Raw genomic sequence first — 23,222 nt, forward strand, 5'->3', positions numbered from 1 at the left:
GCGCCCGGCGCATGCCCAGAAAGGGGAGAGCGAGCGAGGAGCTTCTGTGGCGCTGCTTTCCTCGCTCTCGGTCTTGTGTTTTGGGAGCGGCGGCCATGAGCGGCTTCGGCGCTGGCGGAGCCCCGCTGAGGAGCGTCAGCAGCGAGACGCTGGAGAAAATCGACATGTCGCTGGGTGAGGGAGGCCGGTCAAGTGGGCGGCGGCGGCGGCGGCGGCGGGAGGGGGGGGTCAAAATGGGGGCGGGGCTTGAGAGCGGGGAGCCGAGCGAGGGATGCTCGGACCGAACCATGTGTGCTCTCTTGGGAGGGGGGAAGGAGGAGAGGGGGCCGAACCAAAGGGAGCAACGAAGGGGGGGGAGGCAGTTGGGAGAGTTCGGCGGGCGGGGGAGCCTAAGGAGTTAGGGACCGAACCTGTGACGGGGGCGGGGCTGAGACGCGGCGCCGGGGAAGATCGGTGGAACCTCCTGCTGCAGGAGCAGAATCGGTAGCATTGGTATTTATTGGTACCCTGCCTTTTCCTCCTGGCAGGGACTCCGGTAAAAATAGAAGCAGCTTAAAAACCAGAAAAGCCAGTTGAGAAAAACGATTGAACGTTAATTGAATAATAATAATAATAATAATTTATTATTTATACCCCGCCCATCTGGCTGGGCTTCCCCAGCCACTCTGGGCGGCTTCCAACAAAACACTAAAATACAATAACCTATTAAACATTAAAAGCTTCCCTAAACAGGGCTGCCTTTAGATGTCTTCTAAAAGTTTGGTGGTTATTTTCTCTTTGACATCTGGTGGGAGGGCATTTCACAGGGCGGGTGCCACCACCGAGAAGGCCCTCTGCCTGGTTCTCTGTAACTTGGCTTCTCGCAGTGAGGGAGCCGCCAAAAGGCCCTCGGCGCTGGACCTCAGTGTCCAGGCAGAACGATGGGGGTGGAGACGCTCCTTCAGGTATACTGGACCGAGGCCATTTAGGGCTTTCAAGGTCAGCACCAACACTTTGAATTGTGTTCGGAAACGTACTGGGAGCCAGTGTAGGTCTTTCAAGACCGGTGTTATATGGTCTTCGTGGCCGCTCCCAGTCAGCAGTCTAGCTGCCATATTCTGGATTAGTTGTAGTTTCCGGGTCACCTTCAAAGGTAGCCCCACGTAGAGCGCATTGCATTAGTCCAAACGATATACACTCATATCTCTGGTTAAAGTAGCTTCGGGTCAAGCGTTTTTGGGTTGAGCAGTGACCTGGAAGTAACAGAACGCGTTACTCCCTGGTTTCGCCGCATGCGCAGATGCTCAATATGACATCAAGCGCATGCACAGACGCGGCGAATCGCGACCCGTGCAGATGCAGGTTGTGTTCGCTTCAGGATGCGAACATGGCTCTGGAACGGATCCTGTTCCCATCCACTGTATGTATGTACCTCTGTGTAATAAATGAGATCTATTAAAAACACAACGGATGGTTACAATAAAAACAGCACAGCGCCAGCACTTCCATTAAAAGCAGTTGGTTCCCCAAAGCCTGTTGGAACCAGAAGGTCTTCACCTGCTGGGAGGGAGCCAGTCTAGCTTCTCTAGGCAGGGAGTTCCAAAGTTGTTTGGGAGCAGCCACCCCTCTCCCAAGTCCCTTCAAGAGTGCCTGTGGGGGTGGCAGGATGGAGAGAACGGCCTCCCCCAAAGATCTCAGAGCCTGGGGACTTTTGTATGAGGAAATGCACTTTCATAGAATTGATGAGTTGTACCCCAAGGGTCGTCTAGTCCAACCTCTTTATAATGCAGGAATCTAATTTTTAGAATAATATAATGGTTTCAAATAGGTTTCTGCTGCTGCTGCAATAAGGAGGAGGAGGTAGATGAGAAAGTGCCATCTGTAGCTGTCATTAGTATGAATTGCATGTATATCCTACCTTTTCCTCCAAGGAGCTCAAAGTGGTGTACATGGCTCTCCCCTGCCTCTCCTAATCACCACAACAACCGCCATGAGAGGTAGGTTGGGCTGAGAAGTCACCCACTGAGCTTCATGGCCAAGCAAGCGTTTGAGCCCTGGTCTCCCAGGTCCTAGGCCAACAAGCTAATCACTGCTCCACACTGGCTCCCTATGTGCGTGTCACTGTTGAAAGTATAAGAAGACAGATCTCTGTCATCAGGCACTTAAAATCTGTAAATCAACACAGACAAGAGGAGGAGGAGATGGTGTTGCGTGTAGGAAGAGAATGTGCTTATTTCATAGCTGTGTGCTTAAGGGTGTGTGCCAAAGGCTTCATGGCACATATATTGTATTTTTTAATATAGATTTGTTTGTTTCTTGCCCAGTAATTACTTATTGATGGGCGGCCCTTTAAACATAAATAAGAATAATAAAATCTGAGTGACATTTGCTGGAGGGAGGAACTGGGTGATGGCTGGCACCTTAAATGCCCCAATTGTATGATTAATAATTATAGATTTATAGGCTTCCTGGCAACACCTGCTTGAAGCTTGTAGCCTGCACTTTAAAATGTAAAGTCAAAATTGGGCCTGGATAGAAAGAGGCAGCCAATGAAAACGATGGAGTCTCTTAAATTGCGTATAGTAATCAGGAAGCAGTTGAACTTCCTGGATTGTCTTTAAAGGCAGACCCACATAAAGAACATTATAGCATAATAACAGTTATCCAGGGCATGGATAACTGAGGTCAGGTTTGAGTTCTCCAGTTAAGGCTGCTGCTGGGACATCAGCCAAGTCTGATTAAAAGCATTCCTTGCTATAAACCGCCTGGATATCCAACACTGTATATCTGCTTCTTCAAAGAACAGTATCAACAACATGATGCCTGACCTTGGGTTGCAAGTCTCCTGACCAAGTACCTCCAAATTGATGACTCCTTCGCCTTCATAGACTGGCTTACTGTAACTAATACATAAGGGATTATCAAGCTTTCCCTGTGAGCATATTGGCAAACTGGAGAAATTGTCACAGGTACCACATGGGCACAAACACACATACACATTGTAACCAAGCACACAGAACCCACAACATGCTCCTTTGGTTGCAGTAGAATTCTTCTTACAAGAGTAATTCCAGCGGGAACAGGAAACCCTGTGGGTGCCAGGGAAGGCGATACGTGATATACTATGTATGTATGTATGTATGTATGTATGTATGATACAACTGTATATTTTTGTATATAATGAGATATCTCCATTGACCATCCTAACTGTAAATCTTTTAATGATGAATGCAAATCTGCAGATTTGTTGCTATGATTTTATTATTATGTACAGTGGTGCCCCGCAAGACGAATGCCTCCCAAGACGAAAAACCCGCAAGACGAAAGGGTTTTTCGGTTTTTGCGACGCTTCGCTAGACGATTTTCCCTATGGGCTTGCATCGCAAGACGAAAGCCCATAGGGAAATCTCGGGGACCTTTTTTTAAATGCTGGCGGTGGGGAGCAAAGCCTTTTTCCCCCCTCCGGACTTCAGAAGAGGTCCAGGAAGGCCGGCGGGGGCAAAAGGCTTTGCTCCCCACCGCCAGCATTTTAAAAGCGGTCCGGGATAGCAGGGAAGCGCTTCCCGCTATCCCGGACGGCTTTTGAAGGCGGGGGGGGGGAGCAAAGACTTTTGCCCCCCGCCCGCCTTGGGAAGAGGTCTTCCGAAGGCGGGCGGGGGGCAAAAGTCTTTGCTCCCCCCTGCCTGCCTTTCCGGGAGAGCGGAAAAGGCAGCGGTGCCTTCCCGCTCTCCCGGAAAGGCAGGCAGGGGGGAGCAAAGACTTTTGCCCCCCGCCCGCCTTCGGAAGAGGTCCAGGACCTCTTCCCAAGGCGGGCGGGGGGCAAAAGTCTTTGCCCCCCCTGCCTGCCTAACCGGGGGCTTTTAAATCGCCCCGGGACTGTCCGGGGCGATTTAAAAGCCCCCGGACGGCTTTTGAAGCCTCCCCCCGCCGCCCGGCTTCGGGGCATGAAAGCCTCCCCCCGCCGCCCGGCATCGGAACGATGTCCCGAAGCCCGGCGGCGGGGCCGTGAAGCCTGGGCGCGCTGGCAACTCTCCGCAAGGAGCGCTCCCGCTGCTTGCGGAGAGGTCCGCGAAGCCTGTCCTGGACCTCTTCTGAAGGCAGGCGGGGGGCAAAAGTCTTTGTCCCCCCTGCCTGCCTTCCCAGGGGCTTTTAAATCGCCCCGGACAGCGGAGAAGTCCTCCGCTGTCCCGGGCGATTTTAAAATGCCGCCTGCCAGAAGAGGTCGGGGGAAGGCGGTTTCCATAGGAACGCATTAATTGATTTTCAATGCATTCCTATGGAAAACCGTGCATCGCAAGACGAAGAGACTTGCGGAACGAATTAATTTCGTCTTGCGAGGCACCACTGTATTAGGGGAGTTGCATAAGTGCATTGAGTTGATGTTCCACCTCTGTTGACCTAGAACTAAAAGCTGAAGATGCCTTTAAAATACGGCAACATCGCTGGCTGTAGTGTGTCCTGTTGAACAAGTTGCTGACGTGTGATTATATTCCATCACGGCACAATCTCCTGTTCTGCAGCAAGAAGCTGTGCAGGGTGAGACCACTGTCCCTCTCACTTCATAGGATTACTTTGCTAATGGGCATATCCTGGCTTTTCAGGATGTGTTTCATACTGTAAAGTGTGTTAACAGGGGGTGCAGGGTGGGATGCTGAAAGACACGGGGACTTGGGAATGTGAAACTTGCACCAGTGGGGACCTTTAGCTGACGTAGAACCAAGCACTGCCTTACATGTGTATCCAAACCCTCTGAAGTTTCTTCACAAAAAATACACAAAAGAATTTATTATAAAGCATTAAATGTGATTTTTGTAATAAAGTGCAGCAGTGTACATTTATAGTTCTAACACAACCACACTTCTCAGTTAAAGAAATAGAGAGTTCTATTCTAAAGGGGGAATAGCTCTGAAAGTGGAGATAGGTGCTCCTGAAATGTTGTGTTTGTAGGTGATAGAAGAGATGGGACCCAGGCATTGAGCTCAGCAGTCTATGCAGTGAGTTCAGATCTTTATTAGTAAAATAGGATCACGGGCATAGACCCTTCACCAAGCCTTAGTTCTGAAGTTTACAGATGTTACTGGTGTGTGCAGAATGGTTGCTCAGAGGAAGAGAGGGCAGAGGGGAAACTTCAGACAGCATTGTAGAAGGTGGTCAAGTAGCCTGAACTTTAATAAGTGTGTTTAGGTGAGTTGGCATGATGACCAATGAGAAGGGGTCAAAATGAGGGAATGAGAGTGGATAGGGTAAAATTCAGGTAGGTGTGCTTGGTCATAGGGGAGGAGTTTCCAGAGAAGAAGACCTCAGTAATGTAATAGGGAAGGTTCTGATAAAAGGTGGATTGGGGCATGTAAACAAGGATGACCCATCCGGAAGGTTTCCTTTGTGGATGGTCCTCCTGAATAGATTTACCTACCATTCTGTCTTACCTGCAGATGTCTTGTGTTCATCACCAGGGGTCCTTTACCTTTTTTACCTTTACATTTCTATAGAATTTCTGGTTGATGGAGGAAGCTTGCCCTTGAGCTACATGTAGAGGCTTTTAGGTGCAAAAAGCCGGCCTTCTGGCGTTCTCATTTACCTATCATTTTACTTTATTCCCATTAATGCATCCAGGCTTCTTGGTTCCTCACTCTGAACTTTCTGGATCCTCATGATCTCGCTGGCAAGAAGGATTTGCATAGATACAGTAAACCATTTTGTTAGAGAAGGTCAAGGCAAAAAGGTCATTTCCAATGGCCCTTCACTTTAGCCGCACACATCTTTGGTTCACCACCAAACACAAACTGCAGGCTAGCATCAAAAGCATCGTAAGAAGTGTCATTGCTGTGTTTGATTCCTTGCTCCTCAAGACGAGTTAATCTGAAATTCTGCCCTTGTGACTTTGGTTGCTGTGTGTAGTAACATCCGCTGGAATTCTCCATACCTTCTGAAACAAACTTTGTGCCGATAGTATACCAGTCAGAGGCTTCCTCCTGCGGTGTGATATGTTCAGCTGGTCTACAGTTTAGAGAGCATGTGCGGTAGTGCAAAATGACCTTAGTGAGAGAGCCAATGAGTTCTCTTGGGAGATGTGTATTTGTCTTGGGGGCTGAGGGTGGACCTAGTCTCCCTGAATATGATTTTTTTTGCGGGGGGAAATTTATGGGGCAAGGAAAGTATTGGTTTTGGGAGCAGTCAGGTTATGTGTGCTTGCTGGCTTCAAATTTGACTTAGATGCAAATTTGCTGAAACCCCTCGGACACGTTCCTAGACTCTGTTCCTCTTTGCAGGATTACTGTAAGAATGATGCTGTTACACAGCAGCTTCACTGTAGAAGTGATTGCAATGATGACGACTCCTGAAATTTGGGAATCAGTTTCTAATTTTGAAGTTGAATCAAATGCAGGCTAACAATGTGTTTAGGGATGAAGTAATGGTGCTGAATGAATTATAGCAACTCTTGCGAAAAGAAAACTGGGGCATTCTGAATTACTGACAGAATTCATTATCTTAGTGCTTGTAGGTGCAATATATGTTCAGAGATGTGGAAGGGCTCTTGGTTTAAATTTTAATGGCCATGCTTTTGCAAATATTTTTATCTATTTGCTGTTAGATTGCTGTCCTGCAACCTTCAGCACTTTCAAGGCAAATGAGGATTCAGAACGGCCTCAAATGGAAGAAATAAAGATTCTATTGTGTCACCCTATAGATTCTGCAGTGTATGCCATGTGTAAATCTCATGGGATTGAAGCAGGCTTCTAAAAGGAGTTCAGTTTATCACAAATATGTGATAAATGCAATTTTCAGAGTGCTTTCTGGCTGTGTAGCACTCTGGGCAATACACTGGGCTAAACCAGCAACAGAACTCATCTAACCCCATTTTAAAAAGAGCAGGTGTGAAGATCAGGGATTACAAGACATATGAAGCAGCCTTTCATTGTCAGGCTGCTGACCATCTGGACCACACTTGACTGGCAACAGCTCTCAGGTCCCCAGAAGAGCATCTTCCTCTACCTGTGAGATGCCAGAGGTTGAGCCTGGAAATTTCTGCATGCAAGGAGCGTGTGCTGTGGCCACTCCTCAGATGGAGAGATTGGGCTTTCCCACAAGCATCATACATGGCAGTGGACGCTGCATTGCAGCTAAATCTAATTTTGTATGTATAGAATCATAGAATAGTAGAGTTGGAAGGGACCCCGAGGGTCATCTAGCCCAACCCCCTGCAATGCAGAAATCTTTTGCCCAACATGGGGCTTGAATCTATAACCCTGAGAGCAAGAGTCTCGTGCTCTACCGACTGAGCTATTTGGCAGGGATAATGTATGTATATAGCACCATCTATGCACATGGCTCTCTACAGGGATGTGGGTGGCACTGTGGGTTAAACCACAGAGCCTAGGACTTGCCGATCAGAAGGTCGGCGGTTCGAATCCCTGCGACGGGGTGAGCTCCCGTTGCTCGGTCCCTTCTCCTGCCCACCTAGCAGTTCGAAAGCATGTCAGAGTGCAAGTAGATAAATAGGTACCGCTCTGGCAGGAAGCTAAACGGTGTTTCCGTGCGCTGCTCTGGTTCACCAGAAGCGGCTTAGTCATGCTGGCTACATGACCCGAAAGCTGTACACCGGCTTCCTCGGCCAATAAAGCGAGATGAGCGCCGCAATCCCAGAGTCGGTCACGACTGGACCTAATGGTCAGGGGTCCCTTTACCTTTGCGCACATGGCTCTCTACAGAGAAGTGTGACAGACCCAGGGCCCTGTTGAAACAAGGGAGGGAGGCTGGCTAAAGACAAGGACTCAATTAACCCCATTACACAATTCCAGAAAGGTTCTCTATTCCAGAAAAGTTTCTAAAGGTTTACAGATCTATTCCGGGAGTTTACTTAACAGACGTAAGAGTTTACTTAAGTGAAAACCTGAGGCTTTTTAAAAATAACAAATCATGCATGAGTTCCTGTTTTGGTCCCCCACAGTGAGAAGTGTTAAATACTTAAATTCTTGCTATGTGTTTTGCAGATGATATAATTAAACTGAATAAGAAAGAAGAGAGGAAGCAGTATTCTCCCAGAATGAAGAGGGGGCTTCAACAGGCTGGCAAGCGGCAATTCCGGATGAGGAGAACCAAATGGGGAATCCAGGAGTACACAGGTAGGTAGTTCTGCTTCCTTTTTTTCTGAAACACCAGGGACACATTTTGTATTGGGACAGTAAAATGTCAAGGTTGTTTGAGACCTGCCTTTTTTTAAAGGCAGGTGATAAATAACATTTCCCTAAAATATACTCAAAAGTAGAACAGCCTGTACAGGTTTATGTGCTAAGTAATACATAATGCATTTTGCCCTCTTAAAAGAGGAAAGTATTTTTGGAACATTTTTACCCTGTCCCTCAGCCAAAGAGCCTTCTAGAGTGACTTACGCACCATCAGTTAAAGCAAGGCAGTCTCTTGCCTGCGGGCTTACAATCTGCCCGACATAACAGAAAACAAAAAAGGGATGGTTAGGGAGGAGGAAAAAAGCAGACCCACGCACCAGTTTTTCAAGTTAAATAGAAGTTATTAAAATGATGAACTGGATTAGAAGCAGTGTGGGATCAGGAGGACCCCGATGGAGTTTGTCTTGTTGCTGAACTTACGAAATGTCTCTGCCTCCCATCCCTGTATAAGAATTGCGATGCACTGTCAACCCAAGTTATTTTTTTCAATATTTTTGATACTTGCAGCAGCCAGCCAGATGTTTTACAAAGGTTTACCAGCAAGACTTGAGACATAATCCTCCTTTGGTGTTAAGCCCCAGCATCTGGTATTGGGGAATGGAATCCCTTTGATAATGAAAGCTGTGTTTTTTGGTGTTGTTGCTATGAGATGTGGATGGAGCTGTTCCCCTGTGTGTCAATTTATCCTCTTCAAGTATCTTTGCTAGGGAGCCACAGACCTTTGTGGCAACGATTTCCATATGCTGACTTGCTCCAGGATATCTGCCTGTGATGCGTACAAGTTTAGATCTGCTAAGAAAAACAGGGTTTTTATTAATTTCCTCCCAGATTTTTTTTCTAAAATAAATATGGAAGGGGAATCCCTCCCCAAATATATTTTTAAAAGCTCTGCCGGTGTTCCTTCGCTAGTCTTGACCGAGGCATGCTCACTTTTTGTCTCCTATTTATGCCATTTCAGGTTTTGGAAAGAACCGTTTAGGACGCAGAAAACGGGTGGCTGGAAAGAGGCCTCCCTATGGAGTCAAAACCGGGCTAGCAGCAAGGAAAGCCTTGGGCTCTCACAAAGGCATCAGCCCCCTCAACAGATCGCCTCTCAGTGAAAAGGTATGTTGGGGCGAAAACATACCCATCTTTTTTTCTGGGCAGCAGTGTAAGAATGCCTCCGCCTTGAGGTGGGATCTGGTGGAGTTCCTCCACTCTCGGCACCCCTTTTTCCGAGAGCGCAAGGCTTCATCCATGAATGGAGCCGCTGCATTGGGTCCTATTCCATGTATTCCACTCTCTTTCTATGGGCAGAGGTGCTCTCACCTCCAGTAACACTCTGAGGCAAGTGACTACACTTTCCAGCTGAAAGTGTGTGGTTTGCACCAAACTATGATGGGTTTTTTTTTCTGAGCCAAAGGAAATCCAGAGGGGCAAAGGTGAGAGCCAGTTTCCTTTCCTGGAGAGGGGAGGGGATCCTCGCTTTAGGTGGTCCACTTGCTCTGCTGGCAGTAAGTTGCAGTTGGGAAGGGGCCGTCCGAGTGGGACAACTTCTCCCCAGATTCACTTCCTGATTAGACTGCAGGAGGAAACCAGAGGGGTTCCCAGCCACATGTGGCACTGTAGGGGACCCCCGAGGTGGCTTAAAACAAATGCCAAACAGCAAAACAAATAACATTAAAAATCCAATAGGAAGAAGGAAGAAATGAAAAATGCAAAGCAAAAGCAGGACACCCCCCCCCAAATAAAACAACTCAGGCTGCTGTGTGGTCAGAAAGGCCGTGTGTTGTGTCCCCACTGATTTCACCTCTGGTGGGCTAGAGTTGTTGTGACCCTTGCCCTGGCAGGTGGAGTTGGGGAGAAGAAGAAGAAGAAGAAGAGTTTGGATTTGATATCCCGCCTTTCACTCCCTTTAAGGAGTCTCAAAGCGGCTAACATTCTCCTTTCCCTTCCTCCCCCACAACAAACACTCTGTGAGGTGCTTTCGAACTGCTAGGTTGGCAGGAGCAGGGACTGAGCAACAGGAGCTCACTCCGTCGCAGGGATTCGAACCACCGACCTTCTGGTCAGCAAGTCCCAGGCTCTGATTAGCCCACAGCGCCACCCGCATCTCTTATGGTTAAAAAGTAATAGAGCCCTATTAAAATGCAGCATTATCATAAAGAAGAAGAGGAGTTTGGATTTGATATCCCGCTTTATCACTACCCAAAGGAGTCTCAAAGCAGCTAACATTCTCCTTTCCCTTCCTCCCCCACAACAAACACTCTGTGAGGTGAGTGGGGCTGAGAGACTTCAGAGAAGTGTGACTGGCCCAAGGTCACCCAGCAGCTGCATGTGGAGGAGCGGAGACGGGAACCCGGTTCCCCAGATTACGAGTCTACCGCTCTCAACCACTACACCACACTGGCTCTCAGCAGGCAGGACATTTCTGTGTTCTCTAAGTTGTAGGCAACCAATGAGTAATATGGCAAGTGTGGACTAACTTACAAGGATGGCTTAAGCATGACTTTCACTTTCCTTAGCTTTTGTGAGCTGTTGGAGAATCGTTCACATAACATGTGTCACGCAACACTTTTATTTTTGGACTTTCACCATGCCGTCCCACACTTGTTATGAAGTTTACAAATAGTAAAAAGTCGCAGCCAAACCAACATGCCTGGCAGCAGATTAGTAGCAGATGATGTGCAGATTGAGATGCTAAAGCAGCTCTGCTGGCCAGAAGCAGATTTTCGAAAGGCAGGCGAAACAAACTTCCGTACTTCACCCCAGTATGGAGAAACAGCACATTGAGTGGCTAAACATAAAGGCACAAATATGAATCGACTGTACTTCACCCTATCCAAAACAGAAGAGACTTTCTGTGAGAAGTCCTATATCCAGATGTCCATTCGTTATCTATGAAAGGTGCCTTGCTCAAAATAACGAGGTTTCAGTGGCCCAGATGGAGAGCCGAGATGTCCTAAATGCAACTGGAGAAAACTTCTAGCAGGCCTTATGAAATGTGTATATACACATGAAGGGCCATAGGTATGTGTGGGGCGTGCGCAGTTCAGGCGCCACCACAGAGGAGGCTCTTTTTCTGGCCCCGATCTGCTTAATATCCACCATACTTGGGACACAGAGAAGGACCCTCCTCTCAGATATTGGGGCAGGGGTAGGCTGGCAGGGGAGAAGGTGGCATTTTACGCCAACTTTATTGCTCCTGTTTCAAGTTACCCTTTGTTCAGCTGCTCGGTTTGGATAGTGCAGGGTTTTTTAATTTAATTGTGTTCGTGTTGTGAGCCATCTCAAAGAAAGGTAGGGTATAAATATATTAATGAAACAGAGAACCTGGTACCTTTCAGATGTTGGTTTACAGCTCTCATCAGCCCCAGCCAGCATGGCAGATAGAGTTTGAAACAATCTGTAGTGCATCAGGTGGCAGAGACAGTTTTTGGATGAGAGTTAGCATTTGTCCATATTCTGAGTAGACCCGAGTAGATCCAGTGAACGTAATGGCTCTACCCTAGTTGGATATCACACAGAGGCTGCAGTCCTAATCCTGCACACCTGGGAGGAAGCACGATTAATTTCTACAGTGCTTGCTTCTGAGTGGACATGGTTAGGATTGTGCTATTAGTAAAGCAGCTTCTAAACGCCTTGGGTTTTTTGCTGCAACAGACTAACACTGCTGGAAATGTGTGGACCTAATTTTTTAACATATCTCTTCCTGCAGAACATACAGCGGGACTACTCGGTTTTGAAAAGGAAGACCACCGTCCAAAGACAGTCTGAGTTGCAGAGAAAGCAAGGAGCCATTCTCAGGAGACCTACTTTGTTAAACAGAAGGTGAGAGCCATATGCCGTTTGCAAAGGTCTTGTGGTCTGCTCTGCAGGTGCCTTGAGTGCTTTGCCTCAAACTCTGACCGTGCTGCTTCCTTGCCTGTCAAAATGGAGGATGGGGGGTGGCATGTGGGGAAATGAGCATTGCTTGCTCCATCTGCTTTTGTTCCTGATCCTCCCACCACTGGCATACGGCCCTTGGAAGGTTTCCTGGAACATAATGCGTCCCATCCCTGCTTTAGATTGTGATCTCCTCGGGGCACGGCACTCGCCTGTCCTGATTGCGTCATCCTGTAACATCGATGGTGCTGACAATTCTTTGCGGATGTTTTACAGAACCAACATACAGTCTCCTTCTGCCAGGATCGGGAATAAGCTCTACCAGCAGAAAGATGCGCGCCAAGCCACTTTCCTTTTTAAGAGGGGCCTGAAGGTACTGTAGGAGGCAGAGCGAGAGTGCTGTTCTCTTCCCCTGCACCTCTCTGTTCGACATAATCTGACCATCTGGATAGAGTTTGAAGAAAACCTGGCTAAAGTTGTGTGTTTTATATATAGCCATGCTCTCCTTCAGATGCTACTTTTCATTAGATCTTTAGGTTTCGGTCATTGGCACTAAAAGAGTTGCGTACATGTCTGTGTGCTATTTGTTGTGACTGAGCCTTCCGGCGGCTGTATTAAAAGCATCGGTGCAGGAAAAACCCGGCCATGAGCTAGTTTGATAGAGAGCAGAAGCCCTGTTCTCACTGAATCAGGCATCCAGCTCTGATGATAATGCAGACATACTTCTCCCCAGAGATCGTGACTTGATTTCTATGCTTGTGTGAAGCCAAGGCTAGGAAATGCCTCTATAGAAGCCTGTGTAATTTATAGACCTGCAGACTCCACTTTTGTGGGTTCCCCAGCAGCAGCTATTGTTCTGACTGAGTAAAGCTGTCTACCAACATCACAGAGGTGTGTTTATTGAAGAAATCCATCCCAGAGCCTTCTTCAGCCTAAAGGCGTGATGGAATGCCAGAGATACAGTAGCAGGACCAAACTTTCACACTCTTTGTGGATGCAAACTTGGGGAGTGCAGGGCGTGCATAGACACGGCTCGCAGTTTAACAAAAGTTCTGAGCCAAAAAAAGGAGTACAAATTGGAGTACGTCTCGTTTCTGCAGTCAGTGAAAGACTTGGAGTTCTCTGGAACGCCAGATAAGTTTGCAGGGCTGTTGAAGGGAGCACAAGTGGTTCTCAGCCTGCCTGCTTGGAACAAAGCTGGAGAATTGTAAAGTGAGGCAGGGGGTCACATGCAGGGAAACGTGAGTGGTTTGAAGAAGCAGTTCAGGCAGGGAGAACGAAGGTGGGGAGGCTGAAAACAGTTTTGGAGCGAGAGAGCATCTTAGGCAGTGAGTTACCAGACACACAGCTTAGCTACATATAGGTAAAGGTAAAGGGACCCCTGACCATTAGGTCCAGTCGTGGCCGACTCTGGGGTTGCGGCGCTCATCTCGCTTTATTGGCCGAGGGAGCCGGCGTACAGCTTCCGGGTCATGTGGCCAGCATGACTAAGCCACTTCTGGCGAATCAGAGCAGTGCATAGAAATGCCGTTTACCTTCCCACTGGACTGGTACCTATTTATCTACTTGCATTTTGACGTGCTTTCGAACTGCTAGGTTGGCAGGAGCAGGGACTGAACAACGGGAACTCACCCCGTCGCGGGGATTCGAACCGCGGACCTTCTGATTGGCAAGTCCTAGGCTCTGTGGTTTAACTCACAGCACCACCCGCGTCCCCATGCTACATATACATGGCTGGAAAGAGCAAGAGTCAGGGATGAAGCCAGTCCTGCTGGCTTGCAGAAGGTGGGGACCCACAGTGGCTGATGTTGGCCAGTTGGGCATGTTGATTTTTTCCAGCTTTCAAATTCCAAATCTGAGGGGTGCTAAAAAGTTGTAACATGACTTGGAAATTCCAAAAATATTTTGGTTAAATCAGTATATAGTCTTGTGTGGTAAGTAAAATGTGTGTGAAATTGCATAGAAATAAATAAAATAAATAAAAATGACTGCCAAGTATGGTACTTGAAGTTATTTTATGCAGTGGTAGTAGTAGTAGTAGTATTTAAGCATTATTTGATATTTTCAGAAGGTAAATTTAAATTTATTTGTTTTTTTCAAGAGCAGTTTCTTGTACTTTTTAATCAAACATAGATTTACCAAGCTAAATGTTGTCCAGTCACAAAATAATAGCAAATTTGAGTTCCTCACAACCAAAAACCTATTTTTAAGATTGCTCACTGAAGAAATTTGCAAAAATTAAGTTTCACCCCCTAAAATGACCTGCCCTACTGGCCAGGTTTGGGGGCAGAGTGTAGACGGCACTTGAAGAAGCAGCGCTTCAGAATGGGATGGAGTGGGGGGGAGGGAATCTCCCACCACTTGGCTGACCTTTGGGATCCACTAAGCCTCTTTAAGTGTTCCTTCTGTATGTGTATGTTTTGTGTGTCGTTTTATTTTGAAATCTTTATATTGCACTTTTTGCTATTTGTATTCAAAATGGCTAACCTTTGGGTTATTCCTAATTTTATTTTATTTTAATTATAATTTATACCGCGCCCTTCCCGGCTCAAAAACCAGGCTCAGGGCAGCTAACAACAAATTTAAAACACTTAATTATAAAAGTAGCATCAAATACAGTATAAAAACATGAATAACAAAAAAATTCAAAATCACATAAAAGAGACTTAACCCGTCATGTCACAGTGCCAACAAGCTTCGTAAATGCCTGTTTGTCATGCAAATCCCTTTATGAATCTCTGTAGAAACACTCACACCCAGAACCCCCAACCCTGTTGGAATGTCTTGGTCAGATTCCAGTGACCTAGACTAAGTCTATAGTTGTCTCCTGAATAACTCTTCCCTCCCCGCCAAAAAACATCTTCAGCTTTCTCATTTTCTCTACCGGTATTTTCTTTCCTCCTCCGGCAGGTGCAGGCCCAAGTTCATCCAGAAGATGACCTAAGCGCCCAGGTCACAAACAGAACTCGCCCGTAAGTGATCCGATTTATTTGGCAGAGCAGTTGTGGAGGCAGTAATGCATGTGTGTTGAGACTGTGGCTTTTTAGACCACCGTTGGCCCCTGCAACCAAATATTCATGGGGCATATCGAGGGCACTGGATGTCTGTCTGATTTGGGAGGTGGCCTTGGCGTGCTGCTGAGCTGGGAGGCAGGAGCAGTGGCCTGCTGCAATGGTGGCGGGGAGCTTCAGAAAGGGTGGGCTTCTAGTGTAAATTAGGGATGGTCTCATATTCTGAACACGCTGTCATAATATGGTATGTCACCAGTTCTGAAAATGAAACTGTTGTTTGCCTGCCACTTGCTTTCCGAGTGGGGAAGGTTTTGGAGATGTCCTCTGTACGCTTTTACTTGGGAGCAGGCCCCATTGAATTTCTGAAGCATGCATAGGATCAGACAGTGTGCTACTCATCCGCAAATGTTGAATGAACACCCTCTAAACGGCTGTGGAGAGCTTTACAGGTTGGGACTGGGGTGCAGGCAGTGAGAAACAGAGCGTTTGTAGGGAAGAAAGTTGGTTGGTTGGGAATTGTAGAAAGCAGAGGTATTTAATGCCCTGGTTTCTTCTCTGATTGCTCTCGGATCTGTAGTATATGTGCTGTAAGCAGCCCAGAGTAGCTGGGAAGACCCTGCCAGACGGGTGGGGAATAAGAAGAAGAAGTGTTTAATGGGCAGTGTTTTGCTCAGTAACTGTTATGTCTCTGTTAACTAGATGCCTCATACCCAGCCTTGCGGAGGAATTTTAAGAAACAAAAAAATCAGTGCCATTTTGAAATCAGTAGTTTCATTGTGCTTTGTGGTGTACAAGTGAGCAGGTCCCTGCCCCTAGGAGCTTACAATCTATCACTTGCCACAGGACAGGCAACAGAGGAAGGGGAAGGAAGCCACCAGATATCAAAGAGAAAAATAACTACCAAACTTTTAGAAGACATCTGAAGGCAGCCCTGTTTAGGAAAGCTTTTAATGCTTAATAGGTTATTGTATTTTAGTGTTCTGTTGGAAGCTGCCCAGAGTGGCTGGGGAAACCCAGCCAGATGGGCGGGGTATAAATAATAAATTATTATTGTTATTAGCAGGAGGCAGTTGTCAGTAGGTAGAGAATGTGGAAGGGGTTGTGTCAAACAATGTCTCTTCTGATGGCAGAAGAAAAGGGAGGAAAGTAATTTCAGTGATGCACCATCTGCTCTGGAAGATCCTCCAAACCCGTAGAGCAGATTTATGGGGGGTGGGAGGCTGCAAGCGTTAGGGGGAATCACCCCCACAAAAAATGCTTTCTGCCCCATTCCATTGTTGAAAGCCTTACCATAAGCTGAGCAATGCCACCAAACTCAGCTTGAAGGTTTCTGAACTCCTGATCTTGACTACCAACAGCCTGATCTTGACTACCAACCAGCCTCTTTCACTCAAATGGTGGTAACTTAAAATTGCAGTCTAATTTGCTTTCTTATAAAACGGGACTTTTTGCTGTGGCTACTTCTGCATTCTGGATGAAGCTACCTTCCTTATTGCACTTGTTTGCTAAGAGAAACAGGATCTGCTTCCAGAAAAGGAGAGTCCCCAAGTGCTCTGGAGCATGTACGCATGCGTGTGTTTAGGGACAGCAGCCTCCCACACGGGAACAGATAGTGCAGAACTGCAACCTTTTTGAAAGAAGCGTAAGAGCTCGCTGGACCAGGCCAGTGGCCCATCTAGTCCAGCATCCTGTTCTCACAGTGGCCAAGCAGATGCTCCAATGGGAAGCCTGCAAGCGGGATCTGAGTACACACCCAGTCTAGGTATTCACAGCAGCTGGCATTCAGACGCAGGGGGCCTCCAACAGAGAAGGGAGAACATAGTCATCATGGCTAGTCGCCATCATCAGCCTCATAGCTGTCAACTTCTAGATTTGAAAATAAGGGGCCAGCAGCCTTGAAAATAAGGGATCAGCAGCCAAAATAAGGGATTTTAGTCAACCGGCTGAAATGCGAAGTTAAAAGGGACCAGATAATTTGGGAGAGCAGCGCCAGTTTTTAGCCCTTCGTTTCCAGAGGTTGCTGCTCAAGACACCAGCTGATGAAACACTGCAATTAAATAACTACAAGCAGCAACCACTTTTCACGCAAAACGAAGTCTAAGCTACGAAGATGCTGCTGCAGTTCTGTATCTTTTCTCTCGTGCTCCATCTGCAGCTCTCAGTTCCATCAGGCGGGGTGGGAGGAAGGGGGGGGGAATAGCGCCCAAAGTAAACACGCAGATCAGACCATCTAGGCTAGTCTACCACTACAAATCTATGGGAGAAGCGCTTGCGGTCCTTCCTCCGCTTTCCCCCTCTATGGTTAGCCCTTGGAACACCTCCCTGCGCCTCTGCCTCCTCTGTCTGGACTGCTTTCTCTATGGTTGCCCTCGCTCTCCTCTCAAGGCTCTTCAGTCCCGGTGGGGAGGGGCTCCCGGGGCCAAGGCTGGTGAGAGGAGGCCGGAGGGGGGCGGGGCGGGCAGCCAAGCAACACAGTTGGAGCCTCCCTCCTCCCTGGCCGGCAGGGAGGGAGGGAGAGGAGCTACTTCCTTTGAAACCCGGGAAATTTAAGGGACATCATCAATAAGGGACAGCAGTGGGACACGGCGCTGGGATAAGGGAGTTTCTCGCCAAATAAGGGACGGTTGACAGCTATGCAGCCTTAACTCATTGAATTTGTCTAATCCTTTTTAAAACCCATTCTTTTGAAAACCACTCTGCTTTTAGAAACTGGTGTCCTAGCATTGGTGGTCTGGCTGTTGGGTAACGAAAGCCCTACATGCTAGGCCAGCTGTCGTCAAATGTTGTCTTGAGGAGCAGCCTCGAGCAAAGGGGAAATTGCTCAGGCCTTTGCTGATACAGCTTCAGGCAAACTGCTGAGCTCCTGAAAAGGGTGCCCGCATCTGAGCCCAGGGTGGATTGGTTAAGGCAGCCAGGAATGCAAGTAGCCTATAAAAAAAAAGGCTGTTGCTTGTCCAAGTCTGACCTTTTGCACTATCAATGAATTTATCTAAAGTGGGAATTTGAAGCAAACTGCCTGTACAGCTGGTCTTTTCAGAACACCCTTTAGCTCAGTGCTTGGGAACCTTTGGCCCTCCAGGTGTTGCTGAACTACAACTCCCATCATGCCCTGCTCATTGGCCATGCAGGTTGGGGCTGATGGGAGTCCAGCAACATTGGAGGGCCACAAATTTCCTCATCCTGCTTTACCTGGGATCATAAAGTTTACGTTATGACCCATAGTTAAAACATCAGCTAGTGAGAAATCAGTGCTTATATAGCTTATGGAAACTGTTTTGAATGATTTTTGACCATCTTCCACATTAGGACTATCCAGGTACAAGTTTAAAACTAGTTGTTCCTCCAAGCCTTTGGGTCTTTAAAATTGATGCTGATTCTGGAGATTATTATTTTATGGCTCCGATTTTGCTTATAGTATGTGTATATTCAATTTCGTATAGTTTATGTTATGAGACACACTGTGCTCCTGTGTTGGATGAAAGGCAGGATAGAAAAACTATGTACAGTGGTGCCCCGCAAGACGAATGCCTCGCAAGACGAAAAACCCGCAAGACGAAAGGGTTTTTCGGGTTTTGCGACGCTTCGCTAGACGATTTTCCCTATGGGCTTGCATCGCAAGACGAAAGCCCATAGGGAAATCTCGGGGACCTTTTTTTAAATGCTGGCGGTGGGGAGCAAAGCCTTTTTCCCCCCTCCGGACTTCAGAAGAGGTCCAGGAAGGCCGGCGGGGGCGAAAGGCTTTGCTCCCCACCGCCAGCATTTTAAAAGCGGTCCGGGATAGCAGGGAAGCGCTTCCCGCTATCCCGGACGGCTTTTGAAGGCAGGCAGGGGGGGCAAAGACTTTTGCCCCCCCGCCCGCCTTGGGAAGAGGACCTCTTCCCAAGGCGGGCGGGGGGGCAAAAGTCTTTGCCCCCCCTGCCTGCCTAACAGGGGGCTTTTAAATCGCCCCGGGACTGTCCGGGGCGATTTAAAAGCCCCCGGACGGCTTTTGAAGCCTCCCTCCGCCGCCCGGCATCGGGGCATCGTCCCGATGCCGGGCGGCGGGGCAGGAACGCCTCCCCCCGCCGCCCGGCTTCGGGGCATCGTCCCGATGCCGGGCGACGGGGCGAGAAAGCCTCCCCCCGCCGCCCGGCTTCGGGGCATCGTCCCGATGCCGGGCGACGGGGCGAGAAAGCCTCCCCCCGCCGCCTGGCATCGGAACCATGTCCCGAAGCCGGGCGGCGGGGCGGGAAAGCCTCCTCCCGCCGCCCGGCATCGGAACCATGTCCCGATGCCGGGCGGCGGGGCGGGAAAGCCTCCCCCCGCTGCCCGGCTTCGGGGCATCGTCCCGATGCCGGGCGGCCGGGCAGGAACGCCTCCCCCCGCCGCCCGGCATCGGGGCATCGTCCCGATGCCGGGCGACGGGGCGAGAAAGCCTCCCCCCGCCGCCCAGCTTCGGGGCATCGTCCCGATGCCGGGCGACGGGGCGAGAAAGCCTCCCCCCGCCGCCTGGCATCGGAACCATGTCCCGAAGCCCGGCGGCGGGGCGGGAAAGCCTGGGCGCGATTGCAACTCTCCGCAAGGAGCGCTCCCGCTCCTTGCGGAGAGGTCCGCGCCTGTCCTGGACCTCTTCTGAAGGCAGGGGGGGGCAAAAGTCTTTGTCCCCCCTGCCTGCCTTCCCAGGGGCTTTTAAATCGCCCCGGACAGCGGAGAAGTCCTCCGCTGTCCCGGGCGATTTTAAAATGCCGCCCGCCAGAAGAGGTCGGGGGAAGGCGGTTTCCATAGGAACGCATTAATTGATTTTCAATGCATTCCTATGGAAAACCGTGCATCGCAAGACGAAAAACTCGCAAGACGAAGAGACTTGCGGAACGAATTAATTTCGTCTTGCGAGGCACCACTGTAATATTAGCAGAGGATTTACTGGGTCAACTGGGTCTTGTGCTTTCCCAAACAGATGGCGAACATCCACTACAAACGGAGGGATTTTGACTGTATCCATTGACAATCCTGGCGCAGTCCCATCCCCCATGTGAGTAAAAGCAGCTTCATCTTGCGCTAGAATCTCCTGGTTGATGGGAATAGTGGTGGGAGCTAAGGAAAAGTACATGGCTGGTGAGAAACTGTTCATCGCCCAGGTCCAGCCTTGCAGCCGTAGCCTTATGTTAATCCTACCCCCTTGCTTGCTTTGTTGTTATTAGCTTGGAAGTAATAGGTAGTGTTTGTCTCCTCTGCTTTTACAGTTTGGTGAAAATTGACATTTCTGTTGACCCTGTTCAGTGTGCCATGTGTTTTTTCCACAGTTCTTTGAAGCCAAGGCTGACCAGCACTCCCGTGCCTCCCTTCCTCTTGAAGAAGGACCAGTCGGAAGAGAAGAAGATTCCCAAAGGGGTCCCGCTGCAGTTTGATATCAACAGTGTCGGAAAGCAGGTTGGTTGCTTCCAGATAAAATGGGTGTGCATTGTTGACAAAAAACCGGGCTCCATGGGTTCTTTATTGGACTTTAGATCTTGTCGTGGAATTGCGGAGCAGCTGAGTTCCTGTCTTGGACTGGCTGGATGCAGAGGACTGGTGGGAAGCACCATCCACGGAGCTGGATTGGAGTAAAAAAACACTGTTCACTCACTTGGGAGCCCCTGGTTGGAGAGAGGCTGAACAAACTGCCAGTCAGGCCCTGCAGGGTCAAGAGGATGAGATTATGGGGCCTGTTTCGTTGCTCCAGATAGTGATCTGAAGCAGGAATGGGGTGTCTCCTCTGCTGCCTCCTGGGTTCCTCTTTGCACTTTCTTGCAAACAGTGTTAGAAACTGGGATGGAAGATCTAGGGGCCAAATGGCTTCTAAGACCTGGGTTGTGGGTGCGAAAGCAGACCATCTAGCCGCCACTGGGGGGTGGGGGCATTGGCAACACTTTTTATTAATTTGATAAGCATGAACTAATACCTATGCAGTTCACATAAGTGACACATTGTTAATATCACATTTTTAGTAGAAATGGTTAATACATGTTTAGTTTAGTGTTTACTATAAAAATAGTGGTACCATACTTCAGTTTTCAAAACACTCTACTCTTTAACATTAAACTCCTTAACATATTGTCTATCCTTAACATAAACTTCGAGGCTTCAAAGCACATACATTTCAGTAATCCTTGGGTGTCAGCCAGGCGCAAAAAACGGCACCCAGACTTTTGGAGGTGCTCACAAATGGAGAATCTTTAGGTGCAAAATGCGCTTGGCGCCCTGCTAATTTCGAACCCTGCTTGCGAGTGCTCCGAACACCTTCAGACTCTCCACACAATTAGAAGACTACTCTTTAATTTCTATTTTCTCACCTAACCCACAACCTGTATCTTCTCCAAGGTCCCCCACTGTAGTTGAAGCTTAGCACATGTGTTAAATGTGCTAGGGGAACTGGTTGAAATATTAACCAGGCACCATAATTTTGGCCTGCTTGATGGGTGACTGCTGTACTGATTTACGTCCTCCTTTGTTCACAGACAAACATGACCCTCAACGAGCGCTTTGGGATCCTGAAGGAGCAGAGAACGGCTCTCTCCCAGAACAAAGGCAGCCGTTTTGTGACTGTGGGCTAGAGGGCCTGTTCAGGGGAACCCTATCTTTCTAAGGAACTGAACGAGCAGTGGGCCAAAAAATAAGTTGGACTTTGTGTCAAGATACTGAAAAACTGAATTTTGTTTTTAAACGGCTTCTACTCTGAATAGTTAAAAAGAGAACACCCTCACATGATAGTGGACCATAAAAAGAGAAAATTCAATGTTGCTTGGAAAACAGCGTCCTGTTGTCTGGACTGCAAGGGTCCACATAAGCTCCTGGACGAGGGGGGGGGGGCAAAGCCAGTTGTTCTTATTTTGGTTTCTTGAGCAGCCGACAGAGGTGGTGATTAATGCAGTGGTCAGTCTTTGCTCCACCTGTTCTTGCAATGCTGTGTCATTTCATTTTGTGCCCCTGGCTGCCGAAATTTGCTTAAAACATTTGCAGCGGACAGTACTTGGCTGCTGCTGCTGCTGCTGCTGCTCGTCTTTCCGTTACTTCGGCTCACAGATCTTTCTTTCACTCAAGCTCTGCAGTTCATCTGGCACTAGAAGCTAAATTGTTTGGCATCCGAGGCAGGAAGTAAGAATCCAGCTTTTCTTGGCGATGAAAAGGCGTAGCGGTCATTCTCGTCCCCTTAAGTGATAGAACAAGGGCCTCACATGAGGCCACTGCAAGAACCTAGTCCACAGAAAGGACCATACAGGGTGCATACAAGCTTTTTCCCCCCTCTCTTTTTTTTAAAGCTGTGAGTTTGCTTCAGATATTCATCGGCTGAAACAATGCTTTGATGACCATTCAATGTTACCGGATCAGTTATTTTGGTTGTCGCTCTGTTGTGTTGTACAAATGTGGCACTTTTGTGACTCGTATACCTAGTGGCAGACCCACCAGGTGAGCATTGTGAGGTTCAAGGCACCTTCCTGTTGCTTCAAGGGATCAAAAGTGGTGGCGTCGCCATACACACACACACAAACTTCATGTGCGCTGGATTTTGATTTCAACATAATTGCCTGTGAGGACAGCTCCTACATCCTGGATTTTAAATGTCCATAGTGGGTGAGTTGGGAGGCACACCTAGGTAAAAGGATGCCAGGTTTGCTCAGTCTCAGAAACCTGATATATGTAACTTGATCTTTGTTTTTCTTTGACATTTCTTTTAAAAAGTAGTTTATTGTGGAGATCAAAACAAATATTTGGCAGTAGCAAGGCTGCCTTTAGAGCAGTTTTTATGTAGTCATGCCTCCATGACAATTTAATGTTCATCATCTTCTGTTTTTAATTATTTGAAATACCTTCTATACCTTTGCAATGGGAAAAAATGGAATATTAAAGTTCCTCCTTTTGTGTTGTTGTTTTTTACTCGGTTAGTAGGAATTCTGTTAAAGTCCATTAGAAATGAAGTAGATAAACATGCTTATGATCATCCTGTGTTTGGTTTCTACCAGGATGTACTTAAAAAAAAACCCTTTTGCATCAACATGGATGCAAAACATTGATGCAATGCATCTCAAGAGAGCTAGTTTGTATTTAAGGAGAATATGCTTTAAACTCTACCTTTGGGTATTTTTTTTTTTTTTGGAGAAGTTAATACATTTGGATCTATTCTAAAGCTGTTGGACTTTTTAAAAATAAAAGTGTTACAAGTTTG

General features: G+C 47.9%; 1 protein-coding gene and 1 long non-coding RNA gene across 2 annotated transcripts; one reads left to right on the top strand and one right to left on the bottom strand.

Annotated features, from left to right (window-relative positions):
- On the top strand, window positions 1-23,222 carry FYTTD1 (forty-two-three domain containing 1). Its single transcript, XM_081911346.1, has 9 exons — window positions 1-174; window positions 7,971-8,102; window positions 9,124-9,269; window positions 11,863-11,975; window positions 12,306-12,402; window positions 14,940-15,001; window positions 19,977-20,051; window positions 20,323-20,449; window positions 21,517-23,222. Exons 1-9 carry the CDS (start codon window positions 12-14, stop codon window positions 21,610-21,612), a joined length of 1,011 nt encoding a protein of 336 aa, XP_081767472.1. The 5' UTR covers window positions 1-11; the 3' UTR covers window positions 21,613-23,222.
- Window positions 15,092-20,002, bottom strand: LOC309369997. The gene is made up of 2 exons (XR_014168330.1): window positions 19,918-20,002; window positions 15,092-18,536 (listed from the first exon to the last, which is right to left on the bottom strand). It is a non-coding gene; the product is annotated as an uncharacterized lncRNA (long non-coding RNA).

This window comes from Podarcis melisellensis (assembly GCF_964234715.1).
Source record: "Podarcis melisellensis genome assembly, chromosome: 5".
Taxonomy (NCBI): domain Eukaryota; kingdom Metazoa; phylum Chordata; class Lepidosauria; order Squamata; family Lacertidae; genus Podarcis; species Podarcis melisellensis.

Excerpts from the sequence above, each read along its gene's own strand:
- FYTTD1 (XM_081911346.1), top strand. The coding sequence starts at position 12 with ATGCCCAGAAAGGGGAGAGCGAGCGAGGAGCTTCTGTGGCGCTGCTTT. Across the intron at positions 175-7,970 it reads GAAAATCGACATGTCGCTGG|ATGATATAATTAAACTGAAT; the intron begins GTGAGGGAGGCC and ends TGTGTTTTGCAG. Across the intron at positions 11,976-12,305 it reads CCTACTTTGTTAAACAGAAG|AACCAACATACAGTCTCCTT; the intron begins GTGAGAGCCATA and ends GATGTTTTACAG.